This window comes from Arachis duranensis, chromosome 5, assembly GCF_000817695.3.
Source record: "Arachis duranensis cultivar V14167 chromosome 5, aradu.V14167.gnm2.J7QH, whole genome shotgun sequence".
In the NCBI taxonomy this organism is placed as follows: Eukaryota; Viridiplantae; Streptophyta; class Magnoliopsida; order Fabales; family Fabaceae; genus Arachis; species Arachis duranensis.
In genome coordinates, this window is record NC_029776.3 from 1,751,739 (window position 1) to 1,768,764 (window position 17,026).

At 39.4% G+C, this 17,026-nt stretch overlaps 1 protein-coding gene across 1 annotated transcript; it reads right to left on the bottom strand.

Annotated features, from left to right (window-relative positions):
- Positions 1 to 232: 232 nt before the first annotated feature.
- Positions 233 to 3,252, bottom strand: LOC107487010 (putative disease resistance protein RGA1). Its single transcript, XM_052262039.1, has one exon. The coding sequence runs from the start codon at positions 3,224 to 3,226 to the stop codon at positions 293 to 295; it is 2,934 nt and encodes a 977-aa protein (XP_052117999.1). The 5' UTR covers positions 3,227 to 3,252; the 3' UTR covers positions 233 to 292.
- Between the last annotated feature and the right edge of the window lie 13,774 nt (positions 3,253 to 17,026).

Genomic DNA, 17,026 nt, shown 5'->3' on the forward strand with positions numbered 1-17,026 from the left:
TGCGGCTAGGTTCTTTGAATGAGATTTAAGCCGAGTCACTAACCTGTCTTTACTTATCATCTCAGCTTTGATTGGAGATAAGTTGGCCATTAATAAAAGTTTCATAATCTTCTTTATCTACTAATAATAAGGATTACTGATAACACGAATTCAGAATCTCACTCAATCATTTGCAATCATACTGGAGAGAAATAGAAAGAGCATGATGTGATATAAAAAATTCATTCATAATTTGCAATAAATAACACACAATCATATGATAATGTACAATACAAATGCAGTAATGAAAGTATTACATCCTTAATTTCCCAAGCCCAAAGTCTTGAGAAGTTTGTTTCACCACAACATTTTTCAAATGAGCAATCTTTGGCCAGTCATTACCGGTATAAGGTTGACACCTTGGCATTAACAAGGGGCAGTCCTTAATGATCAGGGTATCCAGAGATTCGAGCTTTTCAATTCCTTTGGGCAAGGAAGCCAAATTCTCACATTGACAAATCTCTAGTCTAACAAGTGAGGTGAGATTGCCTATCTTTTCCGGCAGAGAGGTTAACCCCGCACAATCATGAAGCCTGATTTCTCGCAAAGACTTAACCTTTTCCAGTCCCATTGGAAGGGACTTGAGCTTGGGGATTTCCCTTATGATCAGGGAATTAAGCTTTTCTAGACCCTCCCATTCGTCAGGGGATCGGTCAAGATCAAGAACGGGGCAGGTCTCAATGGTGAGGCTCTGCAGCGACTTCAAAAGCTTGAAACCTGAGGGCAGAACCTCTAATTGCAAGCAATCTCGAATGTGGAGTTTCTCAAGGGAAGTAAATTTCACGAGCCATCGCTCCGGTGGGGATTTCTGAATGCTTGCTATGGACATGGACTTCAACTTGGAGAATGGAACTACTTTTGCTTCTTTAGCCGTTTTGGATTCTCCATAGTGTATTGTATCCCGCATTGGTTCCACGCTTGAATTCTCCAACACCAAAAGTTCGCTAAGAGTAGGATTGGATTCTCCATAGTGTATTGTATCCCGCATTGGTTCCACGCTTGAATCCACCAACACCAAAATTTCGTCAAGAGTAGGATATAGTGGCATGCGAGTCAAGTTAGGACAGTACTGGATCTGTAAACTTGATATGCAGCTGAAGATGATTGAGTTTCTGCTTTCTCCATCAGTGTTATTATCGTTTCTCCACCAACTCTCGAGTTTAGGACAGTCCCAGAGTGTTAGCTTCTTCAACGATGGAAATACCCGATGAACGCTGTCGTCACATTCTTCTGCAACGAATCTCAGAGAATGCATCCTCCGAAGCTCGAGAACCTCGAGTCTTTGAAGTTTATCCAACCGGGGGAGAGGTTCCGGTGTGGAACAGTTGTACAAACTGAGCTTGACGAGGCAATCGAGGGAAGGAATCCAGCTAGGAAATTTGTTACCTTTGTAGCCTACAACGTGTAGTACGGTCAGATTCGTATGCGGTTCAAGAACTTGCAGCGCTTTTTCCTGGTCCTGCTCGTTTCCCTTGTCGTGTTGATCCAATCTAAAAGTGAGTCGGCGAAGGTGCTTTTTTTGGTTCATCCATTTTGATGATGAATCTTGGAATTTCAACCTCTCCGGGTACATAATTTCCAAGTGCCCACTCAACTCGTTGAGATCCTTGAGTTCCTCATGGCATGCGATAGGTTCGTTCTTTCCAACAACAAAGTGGGACAAAGTTTGAAGAGATTTCAGGTTGCTTATTCCACGCGGCATGCTCTGAATATTAACGCAACCGTCGATGTGAAGATGTGTGAGCTTAGTTAGATCCTTCAAGTCCTTGGGCAATTCCTCGAGGAGGTGACACTGGGAAAGTTTCAGCGTCTTCAATTTGGAAAGCTTGGTAATGGAATTGGGAAGCTTCTCTATGTTATTATGGGAAAGATCAATATATGTTAAGTCCTTCAGCTTTCCAATTGAGCTTGGAACCATATTCATCCCCAAATGTTGCAGATCCAACACGCACAAGGCCTTGCAAGTGGACAACACCTTATCGCAAGTGTACTCATTCATGCGCTCCGCTTGCTGGTTGCCAAGTACAAGAGGAGACTCAACCATTCCATGAAAAAGAATGGTCCTCAGATCCTTCGATCTCTTCTCCTCCTTAAGGAACAATTCAAGTTTCGAAACGGAATCGGCTAACCTCATATCAAACGAAGCTCGTAGAAGCGGCTGGGACTCGCCAATGCCGGTGGTGATAAACTCGCCTTTCTTTTTCTTGGCGACAAAGCATGCCAGCTCCTGCATGTAAGGGTGCACTCTGCAGCTCTTCACTACGCCGTCACCATCCTCCTCTCGTTTCACGTCTTGGAATATACCTGAGTCAACGAAGTCATCGATAACCTGACGCCAAGATTCTTTCGGCGGGGCGAATTCTTCGGCGATCCAGAGATGAATTAATCTATCAGGATGGATCAAATAGTCATCAGGGAAAAGGGAAACATAAGCAAGTAACTGTACTTCATGAGGCTGGAGCATCAACCGCCGCGGAAGCAACTCGCTGAGTTTAGCTTCTTGGAGAGTCCCGGCCCTGGACTCCAGAAATGTCGACACAAGCTTTATGGCTAGAGGGACTCCGTTGCAGTTGGGCAGAATTTCTCTTATTTCCTCCTTGTGTTTGTTACTGCTTCCGAGACTTGTGAACAGAGACAGACTCTGTTCTCCATCGAGCCCCTTCAAGGGCAAAACATGCATAGGTTTGTCACCAAGACTCTGCTGTGTGCGACGTGTAGTTACGATTATTGCTCCTGCTCCAACGGAGACATCATGCTTCCTTAACTCGCTCACACTAATCTCACCTCTTAAATCGTCAAGCACAAGCAAGGAGGGGTTCCTTACAGGTCCTGCAATGGATGCCAGCTCATCAAATGTTTTGCCAGCGGCATTTAACCAAATCGGCGATCCGAAACGGCCTTTGACTTTGTCGTCTTCGCAAACGAGGAGAGCAAGTGTTGTCTTCCCTATTCCTGCAATCCCCGTAATGGCAACCACAGGAGGATCACCGTTTTCACCAGCAGGTTCTTTCATCAGTATTTCTATGATCTCTTTTTCTTCCCTTTCTCTATGGATTGCTCCGACTATGTTGCTTTTCTCCAGCAAGTCGTCGTATTCCGAATTTTTCTTTTCGGTTCCCATCCGATGCCGGAAAATACTTGTGATGCTCCTTGTTTTTGGTATGGTATTTTGGTTTGTGTTAGCCATTGAATCAGAAAAGTCAGTATTCCTACTCTACCACGGGTTAAGCTAAGGAAATATATGGAGCCAGTACTCTAAATTTATTCCACAATTAAATTTAAATTAATTTTAGTTTTTCAGTAACATATACTTTTAAAACACATTCCAGATATATTTTTTTTGAAAATAGCGGATTCTAAAGGAAAACATTTTTTAAAAAGAATATTCTAATAACAACTAGGCCATTAATTATTTGTGTACCTAGCTTAAATTGCTAGTTCACTCATTTCTTATCATGTCCAACTTTGACCATGAGTGATAAGTCCATCAGTCACATGCAACAACAAGGGAATACTGCCAAGTCCAATATTATAATGAGCAAATCATAGAGATCTTTAATTTCAGGAGGTCTTTTCATATTTACACTAACTCCAAATTATACTTTCCTCATCTTCATTGAGGAGAAGGTCAAGGAACTAATTTTTAGTGTAAAAAAATTGATCAATATTAATTTAAAAATAAGATAAAAACCAAACATTATGTTAATCACTTAAATTTCTTAATTTAAGTAAGTTCCTTCATTACTATTTTATATGGAACGAAAATGTTAATATTATTATATTTAAAATTATATAATTATTTTAATAATAATTAAAAAATACTACATAAGACAATTTTAAACTATTTAAATTGATTTTTTATTATTACAATTGATTCAATTTTATCCTTGATATCCCTAAAATTTGTTAAACAACTTAATTTATTCCATAAAATTAAAAATCATGAATCTAAATGGTTCATAGATCAATATTTTTTCTTAACTTACTAATTTTTCATATATTTTTCTCACATGACTAAAGTAAAATTCATATCACATAATAAAAAATATTTCAAAAAACTTACAATTAATATAGCAATTTATTTTACAAAAATAATAAATAACATAAAAATTATATATTAAAAATATTAAAAAAATATTCTCTTTACATAAATTATATATTAAAAATATTCTCTTTACATAAATACTATTTATCTATTATAATATATTAAAAGAGACTCTAAAATAATGTTATAGTGATCATACCTTAAAAAAATCTTCTCTTTACATAAATACTATCTATCTATTTATTTAAAATATTAATATTAAAAGATTTTAAGAGTTAAACTAAGATTTTAGATATTGTGATCATACTTTAAAATTATCTTTTTAATCTCACGCAAAGGGTATGTAATAAAATATCATATTTTACAACATAAACTTACAAAGGTAACAATTAAATTGGTTCCTCAAGTTGTATCTGTGCCTCAAATTAATTTTTAAAATTTTAATTTACTCGATTTAGTCTCCAAAATTTACATTCATGACTCATATTAGTCATTCGATTATTGTTCATTAATGACATGCGGACATTAAACATTTGTGCCATATGTCAAAATATTATTCGTCTGTGTAATAGAGGGATTGATGGACACATGGTATGTCAACGTAACGGTGGTATCACGTGACAAAGTACGATTTATCACCGACATATTATCATTACAAATAACTTAGTTTGGTTCTTAAATTTTATAAGACGCTTCCAGTTTACTTCCTGAAATCAAAGGTTTCGAATCAAGTTAGTCCCTACAATTTTTTTCTTCTCTTTTTATAAATATAAAATTTTTAATTTTTTTAAAAACATTATTTTTTTATTATTCATATAGTGTTTAAATACAAAATTTTATTTTTAACATTTTAACCATACAAAATTATTTTTAAATAAATTTGACAATATATAATAATGTCATTTCAATAAGAGAATTATATCATTGACTAAAATGCATATTTTTTATTTTGGCCCAAAATATGCATACTTTATAGAAAATAAAAACTTATCTAAATTTTGTTTAACTTATTAAGAATTATTATGGACAATTTACTTAAATAAATAGAATGTCAGAATCCTTTATCTAAATGTGCAAAACTGATTGTTGTTACGTGCATGTGCAAAAACGTACTCTATGTAATCCGTGACAACCCACCACGGTTTACGAAATGTGTATAAACCGTGACAGGTCACAATGGTTTAGGGACAAAAAATATTGAGTGTAAACCGTGGTAAGTCACCACGGTTTACGAAGGATGGATGGCATGCATAAACCGTGGTAAGTCACGACGGTTTATGAAGAAAGTGGCTTACACATAAAACCCGGTAACCCACCGCAGTTTATGTGTGTGTAGCTATATAAGTAATCTTGTCTAAATTTTTGTTAACAAGGCAATTATTTAATATAGAAAATCCAAACAGAACATTTATTTTTTTTCCAAAGATAGTACTATTATATATATTTTTTCACAAAAATCCTGTAATTAAATATTTTGTTAATACACTTTGTATCACGTTACATTAAAAATAATAAAAAAATTAACAATAAGGTATTAAACATATATATAGGATAGCATGTTACTATAATATAAGCTATAGCATGATCATCAAAAAATAATATGGGCATGAGTAATGGTAGAAAAATACAGAATCAAGAGTACAGAACTAAAAAAAATCCTAAAATGTAAATCTCCATCTGTAAAGTAAAAATAAAAAATAAAATAATAATCTCAATCCGAGACCATATAAAAAAAAATAGTATATAGTAATACATAGCAATATATATGGCATATATTGTACTATTAGTAATTATAATGAACAATAGTTATAATAAGCACCAAAGAATCATGATCTATAACTTGAGCCTGAACTTGCAGCTACTGCTCTTGATTCTAATGGAGTTATTAGCATTAAGATTATCCACAACAATCCAGCACCTAACCCTGAAGGTGATCTTGAATAGCTTCAACTTCCCAAACTTAATTCTCACCGGTTGCTTGGCCTTCAACCGAAGAGGAACACTTCCACTTTGCTGCAGTTGTTGCTTGAATAGCCAATGGAGGGTGAGGATCGCTTGTACCGACTAAATGGCGTCGCTCACGTGCAGTGGCGGAGCTTGAAACGAAATTTTGGGGAGGCCAGATAGAAAATAATTGTCAAAATATTTTTGATATGGACCTAAAGAAGTTAGAAGGACAAATATTAAAATTTATAATATTTATTAAATTTTTTATTAATTTATACAAATACAATAATATCAATACTTATTGAATATTCTAATATTTTTTATCATATAAAAAAATTAAATTAAATAAACAGTAAAATATAAAATAATATTAAATTACATAAATAAAAAATATCTAATTTTTTATATTTGAACTCAAAGGTAGAGAGGGAGTGTTGCTTATTGAATAGAGAGGTGCGAAATGTAAATACATTCAATTCAGTCCAAATTCGATATGTTTTGAATGTTTAAAACTAAAAACTATTGTGCAATAAAAGCAAAAGATGAAGATTGAACTTTGGTATTTTAAGTCATAATAAAATATTTGAGCCAACTAAACTATTTTTTATTTTTTGAAAAAGTATTACTAATTTTTTTAATAAAAATTTGGGGGGGCCGTGGCCACCCCTTGTCTGAACTAAGCTCCGCCACTGCTCACGTGGCAGGATATATCGACGAAATGTGAGGCGTTTATTATGTGTAAGCCACTTATATAGCTACACACATAAACCGCGGTGCGTTATCGGATTTTATGTGTATGCCACTTTTCTCATAAACCGTGCTGACTTACCACGGTTTATGCATGTCATCCATCCTTCGTAAACCGTGGTGACTTACCACGGTTTACACTCAATATTTTTTGTCCCTAAACCGTTGTGACCTGCCACGGTTTATGCACGTTTCGTAAACCGTGGTGGGTTGCCACGGATTACATAGAGTACGTTTTTGCACATGCACGTAACAACAATCAGTTTTGCACATTTAGGTAAAAGATTCTGCCATTCTATTTATTTAGGTAAATTGCCCAATTATTATCACTAATTAATTAATAAAAATGGTCACATATATAAAATTATTAAAAAAGATTTAAAAAATAGATAAAGAGAGAGATTAAATTTATTTTTTATATACATATTAATACTATTTATTTTTTTCTATATTTAAAATTATATATTAAAAATATTCTCTTTACATAAATACTATTCTCTTTAAATAGAATTCAAATCCTCTAAATTTTGAATTTTTATTTTAGAGGATAAAATGTGATCTTTCATTCTTGAATAGTTTTTTTTATATTTTCTCTTAGTCCACTTATGAAATAAATGGTGAGAGGTCATACTTTACTCTGTATAATAAAAATTAAAATTTAGAGGACAAATTTCTTTAAAGAGAGGCTTTCAACCCACATGGGAATTATAGCCGAGTATACGTGCTTCATTTGGTTTTATCTGCTGCTTTTGAATGAATGCTGGACAGAGCAGACCCATATACTCCATTTAGAAATTATTGGTTCTATGGTTTCATGCATAGACACATCGGATTCAGTTGGAAGCAGGCTATTTTTATTTTTAGAGTGATGATACTACGATATACCTGTAATTTTTATTAGATGCGGCCATTTTAATTCACTTTCACAAGTTCCTTTTTGTTTTTGCCGAGCATTCCTTCTATTGCCAAAAAAAATGTTCTATTGCTTTAATAATGCCTGAGGTGTCAGATAAGTGGGTGGGAACTACCACCTGAGTGGTATATAATGTAGAAGATCCAAGAGCATTTACTTGAGTTAGCAATTGGTGCATTAATTGACAAGGTGAGTCTACATATAAGAGGTGTCAGATAAGTGGGTGGGAACTACTAAATGAAAATAAACAAGAGGTGTCAGATAAGTGGGTGAGAATTACCAAATGAAAATAAACACATTGGTGTCATAGAGAAATGCCTGAGTTTGTGCAAGTTTTTTTTTTTGGACTTGTGACTTTGTGCAAGTTATTATGGGTGTATTTGATTTTGCGTTGTAAAAAAGAGAAGCGGTTTCTTCATCTTCATACTTGATAACGTCACCAAAAAAATTATTTGGTAACGTTTTTATCATCTAAACGTTAAAATAATTTTTATCTCTAATCCACGTTTATCAAAAATTATAAATTTTAGTTTTTTGTTCTTTTTTTAACGTTATATTAAAATTTATGTTCTATATATTATTTATGTCTTTCATTATTTGTATGTGTTTTTTTTATAATATTTTTTTAATACTCTCTTATGCATATTATTATTTTTTATAAAACTTCTATTTTTTTTATTTATGAGTTTTTTTATTGTTATTATTATTTTTTTTGTATGAAATATTTTTTTGCTTTGTATTCTGATTCTATTAATCCTATTAAAATACTAAAGAGTATTGAGAATACTAAAATAAAATATTAAAATTTATTTAAATATCTAAAATAAAATTATATAAGATAACATCAAATAATTATTTAAATTCATATCCTTTTCTGTAATTTTTAATCTAAAAGTGATTTTGAATAATATAATCCAAACAATATTTAGTTTACTATAATTCATTTTGAATAAAAATTACCAAACATAAATCACGTTATACTAGGATAGGCATACTAGGGACTGGCATGTCTTTCCCACAAGCACATTTATCACGATTTGAAGCAGTATCATCTTGGAGCTCAGCAAATTAGGTGTTTCCGGAGCTTTTTGTTTTCTGGTCTTCATTGTCATTATACCTTTTGGGTGGCCTCATATGTTGAACAAACTCTAGTAGTTTTTCATCTTAAACTGTTTGTTCTAACGCATCCTTTAAATCTATACAATCTTTAGTTTGGTGACCATAATACTTATTGTTACGGTGGGTAACCGGAGATTAATAAGATGGATGACGTTTGACGGCCCAAGTGTGTGGAGGAGGAAAACTCCGGATGGATCTGCACCTCGGGAGGCTCCGTCCGACTTGCGCGCGTGAGTGAATGGGGGGTGGTACCTGCAATGACACTCCGGTGCCTAAGTTAGCAAGAGCGTAAGCAGGTCTAGAGAGTATTGGGCTTAGAGATACCTGAGGGGTGTCAGTGTATTTATAGTGGTGAGCCAATAACCACCGTTGGTGTAGTGCCGTATCTTTAGGGTGCTAACCGTCCCTATTATCTTGGGGAGGTTAAGATATGGCTTTACGAAGCGGTTGGAGAGATTTTAGGGGCAGTTACTCATTTGAATGAGTGTTCATCTGCCATCTAATCTTATGCCCGACTTCTTTAAAGTAAGTCGTGGTTGTTACCGACTTCCTGTGTGAAGGTCGGTACTTAGAAAGGCTTAATCCTTTGGACTAGGCCTTTTATTTGGGCCTGGGCCTTTGTTATTGGGCCAGGGTATGAACAGTGTCCCTACTTGAGCCCAAGGTCTCTTTAGGGCTTGGGTTCAAGTATTTAGATCGGGTTCGTGGCCGACTTTCACGGGTTTTTAAACCGACGTGATTTTCGCGACCTTTTGTTTTCTGACAGTTACGTCAATTCAAATGTCGCGTTCGTTAGGGATGCACTTAGGGATTGATGGCTTTGGTAACGGTGCACTCTCATTAATGACTGCTTCGTTTTTACCATTATGCCCCTTAGCATGTTTATAAATACTTTCCCTCTCTTTCTTTTTTCCGTTTCTGCAATCTTTCAAACTTCTCATTTCCTTGTTCGTGCTGTATTCTTGTGCTTGAAGATTTCCGCTCTTCTCCAACCTTCATTCTTCAGATAAAGGTTAGTTTTGTTTTTTCCACGTCATGCCTTATGTTTGCATGTTTTGTTTTGCGAGTGGATAGATTGACCTGTAGATTCTAGCTTCATGTCTCTCCTCTTTAGGGGCCGTGTTTTTTGATTTTTCTTTTTCTTTTTCCCTTTTGTAGGTTTCTGCCACTTTTCTTTATATATAAAAAATGGCTTCTGTAGACGTTCTTTCTCAGTGGGTTGACGTTACGGTCCTTGGGGAGGAACTGTTGGTCGATGCTGAGTTCATCACTCATCTTCGTACTCATCACAGGCTCTGTACTTCGGAGGAGGACGAGCCAAAATATGAACTGATAATCCCGGGTCCTGAAGACCGGGTCTGTTTTGGGAGAGAAAATGAGGCGGCCCCTCACTTTTTCTTTATGTATGAGTGTATGATCACCCGTTTGGGTGTTTTTCTTCCTTTCTCAGACTTCGAGATATCTGTTTTGCATCACTGTAGAGTTGCCCCTACCCAACTTCACCCCAATTCTTGGGGTTTTTTGAAGATCTATCAGTTTATAAGCCATGCTCTGGACTTCCCGACCTCTCTGAGGATTTTTTTCTTTCTTTTTCACATGACTAAGCCCTTTAGTGGGCTAAACAACAAAAAGCAATGGGTATCCTTCCGAGCCATACAAGGTCGGAGGATTTTCACCCTTTTTGACGAATCTTTTCACGACTTCAAAAACTATTTTTTCAAAGTACAAGCTGTAGAGGGTCACCACCCCTTCTTTCTTGATGAGCACTCTTCCCCTCGCTTTCCCCTTTATTGGCTGGCGGCCTCCCCTTGTGAAAAGTATGGTCCAGATGACTTGGACGAGGTGGAGGCGGCCATTGTGGGGTTTTTCCGAGAAGCGTGGGGGAGGGCCCCATACTTGGATACCAGAAAAATCCTTCAGGGAACGCCGACTTTTGTTCAATCTCAATTAGGTAGTGCATGCATTCCTAATTTCCGAGTTGTTTCTACCGACTTGAATGTACCGACTTGAATTTTGCCAACTTATAATTGCTGGTTTCTTTTCTTGTAGATATGGCAAAGAAGAATGCTCAGGAGGCTTACCAAAGGGTCCAGGAGGCTAAGGCGAAGTCCCGGGCTAGGTCCGGTGGTGCCAGGGCGATCACCTCTCCTCCTCCTCCTCCTCCTCCTCCTAAGAACACTGGCACTCCTTCTCAACCCATTGTCATTTCTTCCTCAAGTTTGCCCCGACCACCCCCTTCTGCCCAAATTCTCTCCGAGCCCGAGAAGAAGAAGCGCAAGACTTTAGAGTCTGGCTCTTCTTCTTTTGATGGTGGGGTTAAGGCGGATGCTCTTGCATTCGTCCGAAAGAACATTTATCCTTTTATAAATATGGATGATGTTTCTGTTCGAAACTACCTTACCACCATGGCCGAGGAGAGTTTTAGGACAGCGGGTGTTTGTGGCAAACTTTTGGACATTTTTGAGAAGACTCCCCTCAGCTCCTTGGGGGCAACCTCAAAGGTTGAGGAGTTGGAGGGGAGGCTTCTTCTTTTTGAAAAACATGAGAAGGAGTTGAAGGAGGAGAGAGATAAGTTGAGGAAGGAGAGGGATCACCTTAGGGAGGAGGGGGGTAAGCTACGGGCTCAATGCACTTTGGAGGCGAATTTAAGGAAAACAGCACAAGACAGCTACCATAGTTTATTTCAAGATATTGTTGCTGTGAGGAAGGACTTGCTGAACTCTCGGAACGCATACGCCGAGTTAGAGGACTCTATCGCCGATGGTGCCGAGGAGTCTTGGAGAATTTTCTTGGAACAAGTCAGAGTTATCGCTCCCGACTTGGACCTTTCTCCTTTACATCCCGACAAGGTAGTTATTGATGGCGCCATCGTTGATCCTCCTGTCCCCGAGGTCATTTCCGAGTCAGACCTGAAGACTCGGGGGCAGAGGATTATTGAGTCTCCTCCTCGCCCTAAGGATGCTCCGAGTTCTTCCTTCGTTCCTCCGACCGGTCCTGGTGGTGCCCCTCCTGAGCCTAGCGGTGGTGATTCCTCTACTCCTTTGAAGAAATGACTCTTATTTTTTATGGCTATATGGGGGCCCGGCCTGTGGGTCCCCCCCTTTTTTAAACTTTATTTATCTGTTGGTGGTTGTGAACAATTTCTTTTTGGCCTTTTAAGGCCGTAAACAAAATATTCTGATCTGTGCCCTTTTTGGATAAGGGTTTTTAAAACAAAGTAAATGCCCTTTTTTGGATAAGGGTTTAAGTTACCTTGTGTGTGTGCATGCTTTTCTGTTTTTGATATTTCGAAGAGCCCTTTTTGATCTTTTTCCTGAAAACCTTTTTCTTGGCTTGTCTTGCTTTTTCGAGCCCTTTAGCTTGAGGGCTTTTTTGCGCAACCTTTGATCCTAGGTTTTCCCATCTCTTTTTGGTATCCTTTATACTCAACTTTTGCTTTTTGATGAGTTTTCATGACTTAGGTTATTTTTGCGATGCGTTTTTCTTTTACTCGGAGCTCGGTTCTCTTTTACTCGGAGCTCTTTCGAGTTTGTTTTACTCGGATTTCCATTTCGACTTAAGAGTCGGATGGTTCCTGAGTTCTTACGATCAACTCATATAACCTCTTTACGCCGACTTGTACCTCGTCGTTTTATCCTGACGACCATCTAGGTCGGTTCATGGGATTTTCACGTTTTGTCGAGCTTAAGTCGGCGCGTTTCGTAGAGAGACTTAGAAAAAATAAAGGAGGATACTATAAGAGATATTTGTAAATGAAAAAGATCTTTATTAATTAGGAAGGTACCTTCTTGCTACTAAGGGTCTTTGATAGCCTATTTTCCCTTAGCCTCTACTATGATGCCTCGTTAAAAACCCTTCTCCAGAAAAAACCCTTTTGGGAAAAAATCATGAAGTTGGGAAAAGAGTACATCAGGGAGTAGAGTTCGCTTCTAACTGTAGTACCTTTTCATATTACAAGCATGCCACGACCTTGGTAGCTCAGTTCCGCTTAGGTCGGTTACTTTATAATAACCTTTCCCTAATACTTCTTTAATTTTGTATGGTCCCTTCCAATTTGCGGCGAGCTTTCCTTCTCCTGATTTGTTGATTCCAATGTCGTTTCTGATTAGGACCAGGTCGTCTGCTGCAAACGTTCTTCGAATGACTTTCTTATTGTACCTGGCAGTCATCCTTTGTTTTAACGCTGCTTCCTTTATCTGGGCTCTTTCCCGGACCTCGGGGAGCAAGTCGAGCTCCTCTTTGTGTCCTTGTATATTTCCGACCTCATCATGGAGAATTACCCTTGGGCTTTGCTCGTTGATTTCTATCGAAATCATGGCTTCCACGCCATAGACTAGTCGGAAAGGTGTTTCTCCCGTGGCGGATTGAGGAGTTGTCCTATAGGCCCATAATACTTGAGGGAGCTCTTCAGCCCAAGCTCCCTTTGCTTCCTGTAGTCTTTTCTTTAATCCTGCCAGTATGACCTTGTTAGCTGCCTCGGCTTGCCCATTGGCTTGTGGGTGCTCCACCGAGGTGAACTGGTGCTTGATTTTTAGACTGGCTACTAGATTCCTGAAGGTGGCGTCGGTGAATTGGGTTCCATTATCTGTGGTTATGGAATAAGGTATTCCATACCTTGTGATGATGTTTTTGTAGAGGAACCTGCGACTTCTTTGAGCGGTGATAGTAGCTAATGGTTCTGCTTCTATCCACTTTGTGAAGTAATCTATTCCCACAATCAGGTATTTGACTTGTCCTGGTGCCTGGGGAAAAGGACCTAACAAATCCATTCCCCATTTTGCAAAGGGCCAGGGAGAAGTGATACTGATGAGCTCTTCTGGTGGAGCTACGTGGAAATTTGCATGCATTTGACATGGTTGGCATTTTTTCACAAAGTCGGCGGCATCTTTCTGCAAGGTCGGCCAATAGAATCCTGCTCGGATTATTTTCCTGGCGAGCGACCTTGCTCCGAGATGGTTTCCGCAGATCCCGCTGTGTACCTCCTCCATTACCTCGGCGGTTCTTGAGGTCGGTACCATTTTAACAATGGCGTTGATATCCCTCTTCTGTAGAGGACATTTTTCACCAAAGTATAATGCTGTGCTTCCCTTCAGATCTTATTAGCTTCTTTTTCCTCTTTAGGGAGGATGTCGAATTTTAGGTATTCGACTAAGGGATTCATCCACCCGAGGTTTAAACCGATTACCTCAAGTGTCTCTTGTTTATCTTCTATTTTGGATACCGAGGGCTCTTGGAGGGTTTCTTGAATCAAGCTTCTGTTGTTTCCTCCTGGTTTGGTACTTGCCAACTTGGATAGGGCATCCGCTCTGCTATTTAGATCCCGAGTTATGTGTTTGACCTCGGTTTCCGCAAAGCGCCCAAGGTGCTCCAAGGTTTTTTCTAAGTACCTCTTCATATTGGGGTCCTTAGCCTGATACTCTCCACTTATTTGGGAGGTCACCACCTGTGAGTCGCTGTAAATCATCACCTTTGTAGCACCGACTTCTTCTGCCAACTTTAATCCAGCTATCAAGGCTTCATATTCTGCCTGATTGTTTGAAGCCGGAAATTCAAATTTTAAGGAGACCTCTATTTGGGTTCCTTTTTCATCTACCAGTATTATGCCTGTGCCGCTCCCTGTTTTGTTGGAGGATCCGTCTACATAGAGTTCCCATGTAGTCGTCTTTTCCTCTTGTTCTCCTGCATATTCTGCAACGAAGTCGGCGAGGCATTGGGCTTTAATTGCTGTCCGAGTTTCATATCTCAAATCGAACTCGGAGAGCTCTATCGCCCATTGAACCATTCTCCCTGCAACATCCGTCTTTTGGAGGATTTGCTTCATGGGTTGGTTCGTGCGGACTCTTATTGTGTGAGCCTGGAAGTAAGGTCGTAACCTTCGTGAGGCTATCACTAAGGAGTAGGCAAACTTTTCCAGTTTGTGGTACCTTAGTTCGGATCCTTGTAGGACCTTACTGATAAAGTAGACCGGGTGTTGTCCGACCTCGTCTTCTCTTATCAGGGCTGACGAGACAGCCCTGTCTGCTACGGAGAGGTATAGGACGAGGTTTTTCCCTGGCATTGGTCGGGTTAAGATAGGAGGTTGGCTTAAGAATTTTTTGAACTCTTGGAACGCCTCCTCGCATTCCTGAGTCCATTTGAATTGGCATCCCTTCCTTAATAAGGAAAATAGTGGAAGGGATTTTAGCGCCGATCCTGCCAAAAATCTGGAGAGGGCTGCAAGTCGGCCATTGAGCTGTTGAACCTCTCTCAAACAAGTCGGGCTTTTCATTTCTAGGATGGCTCTGCATTTGTCGGGATTGGCCTCAATCCCTCTTTGTGTTAGCATGAATCCTAGAAATTTTCCTGCTTCAACCGCGAAGGCGCATTTTGCGGGATTTAGTCTCATCCCATGCAACCTTATGGTGTCAAAGACTTGTGAGAGGTCGGTCAAGAGGTCAGCTTCTTCCTTGGTTTTTACTAGCATGTCGTCGACGTATACCTCCATCAGGCTCCCCAGGTGGGGGGAAAACACTTTATTCATCAGCCTTTGATACGTGGCTCCTGCATTCTTTAGTCCGAATGGCATGACCACGTAGCAATAGTTGGCTTTAGGTGTGATGAAAGATGTTTTCTCTTCGTCGGGCCCGTACATCAGGATTTGGTTATATCCCGAGTAGGCGTCCATGAATGATAAGTATTGGTACCCCGAGCTGGAGTCCACCAGGGTATCAATACTCGGTAGGGGATAAGGGTCCTTAGGACATGCCTTATTTAAGTCGGTATAGTCGACGCACATTCTCCATTTACCATTTTGTTTTTTGACTAGCACTACATTGGCTAGCCACGTTGGGTATTTGACCTCTCTAATAAAGCCGGCTTCCAGGAGCGCCTGTACTTGCTCTTCTACTATTAGGGCTCGTTCTGGGCCGAGCTTGCGTCTTCTTTGCTGTACAGGTCGAGATCCTGGGTAAACCGAGAGTCTGTGGGACATGAGTTCGGGATCAATCCCGGGCATGTCGGAAGCCTTCCATGCGAAGAGGTCAGAATTAGCTCTTAGAAGTTCACCCAACTTCTGTTTCAGGGTTTCCCCTAGGTTGGCTCCTATGTAAGTACTTTTTCCTTCCTCTTCACCGACTTGTATCTCCTCGGTTTTTCCTCCCGGTTGTGGTCGCAGTTCTTCTCGGGTCCTTGCACCGCCGAGCTCTATGGTGTGGACTTCTTTGCCATTTCCTCTCAGATTTAGGCTTTTGTTGTAGCATTTTCTTGCCAATTTTTGGTCTCCCCTCACCGTCGCTATTCCCGCTGGAGTCGGGAATTTCATGCAAAGGTGGGGAGTGGATACCACTGCTCCGAGCCGATTTAGGGTAGTCCTGCCGATTAAGGCATTATATGCTGACCCCACATCGATGACTATGAAGTCTATACTCAGAGTTTTTGATTTTTCCCCTCTTCCAAAGGTGGTGTGAAGGGGTAAAAATCCCAGTGGTTTTATTGGCGTATCCCCTAATCCATATAGGGTATCGGGGTAGGCTCTCAACTCTTTTTCATCCAGCCCTAGCTTGTCGAAGGCGGGCTTGAAAAGGATGTCCGCCGAGCTTCCTTGGTCCACTAGGGTTCTGTGGAGATGGGCATTGGCTAGGATCATAGTTATCACCACGGGATCATCATGCCCGGGGATTATTCCTTGCCCATCTTCTTTTGTGAATGAGATAGTGGGGAAGTCGGGTGTCTCTTCCTCGACTTGATAAACTCTTTTGAGATGTCTTTCGCGAGAGGATTTAGTGAGGCCCCCTCCCGCAAATCCTCCTGAGATCATATGAATATGTCTCTCTGGAGTCTGCGGTGGTGGATCTCTTCTATCCATATCTTCTCGCTTTCTTTTTCCATGAGTGTCCGACCTCTCCATGAGATATCTGTCAAGCCGACCTTCTCTAGCCAGCTTTTCTATCACATTTTTGAGGTCGTAACAGTCGTTGGTGGAGTGACCATATATCTTATGGTACTCGCAGTACTCGCTGCGGCTTCCCCCTTTTTTATTTTTAATAGGTCTTGGGGGTGGTAGCCTTTCAGTGTGGCAAATCTCTCTGTATACGTCCACTATAGAAGCTTTTAGAGGAGTATAAGAGTGATATTTCCTGGGCCTCTCGAGACCGAGTTCTTCCTTCTTCTTGACTTCCCTTTCCCTCTCCTTAGATGAGGGAGGGGGTCCAGGTCGCCAACTCAGGTCTCTTAATTTC

Coding starts and splice junctions, on each gene's coding strand:
- LOC107487010 (XM_052262039.1), bottom strand. CDS start 3,226: ATGGCTAACACAAACCAAAATACCATACCAAAAACAAGGAGCATCACA.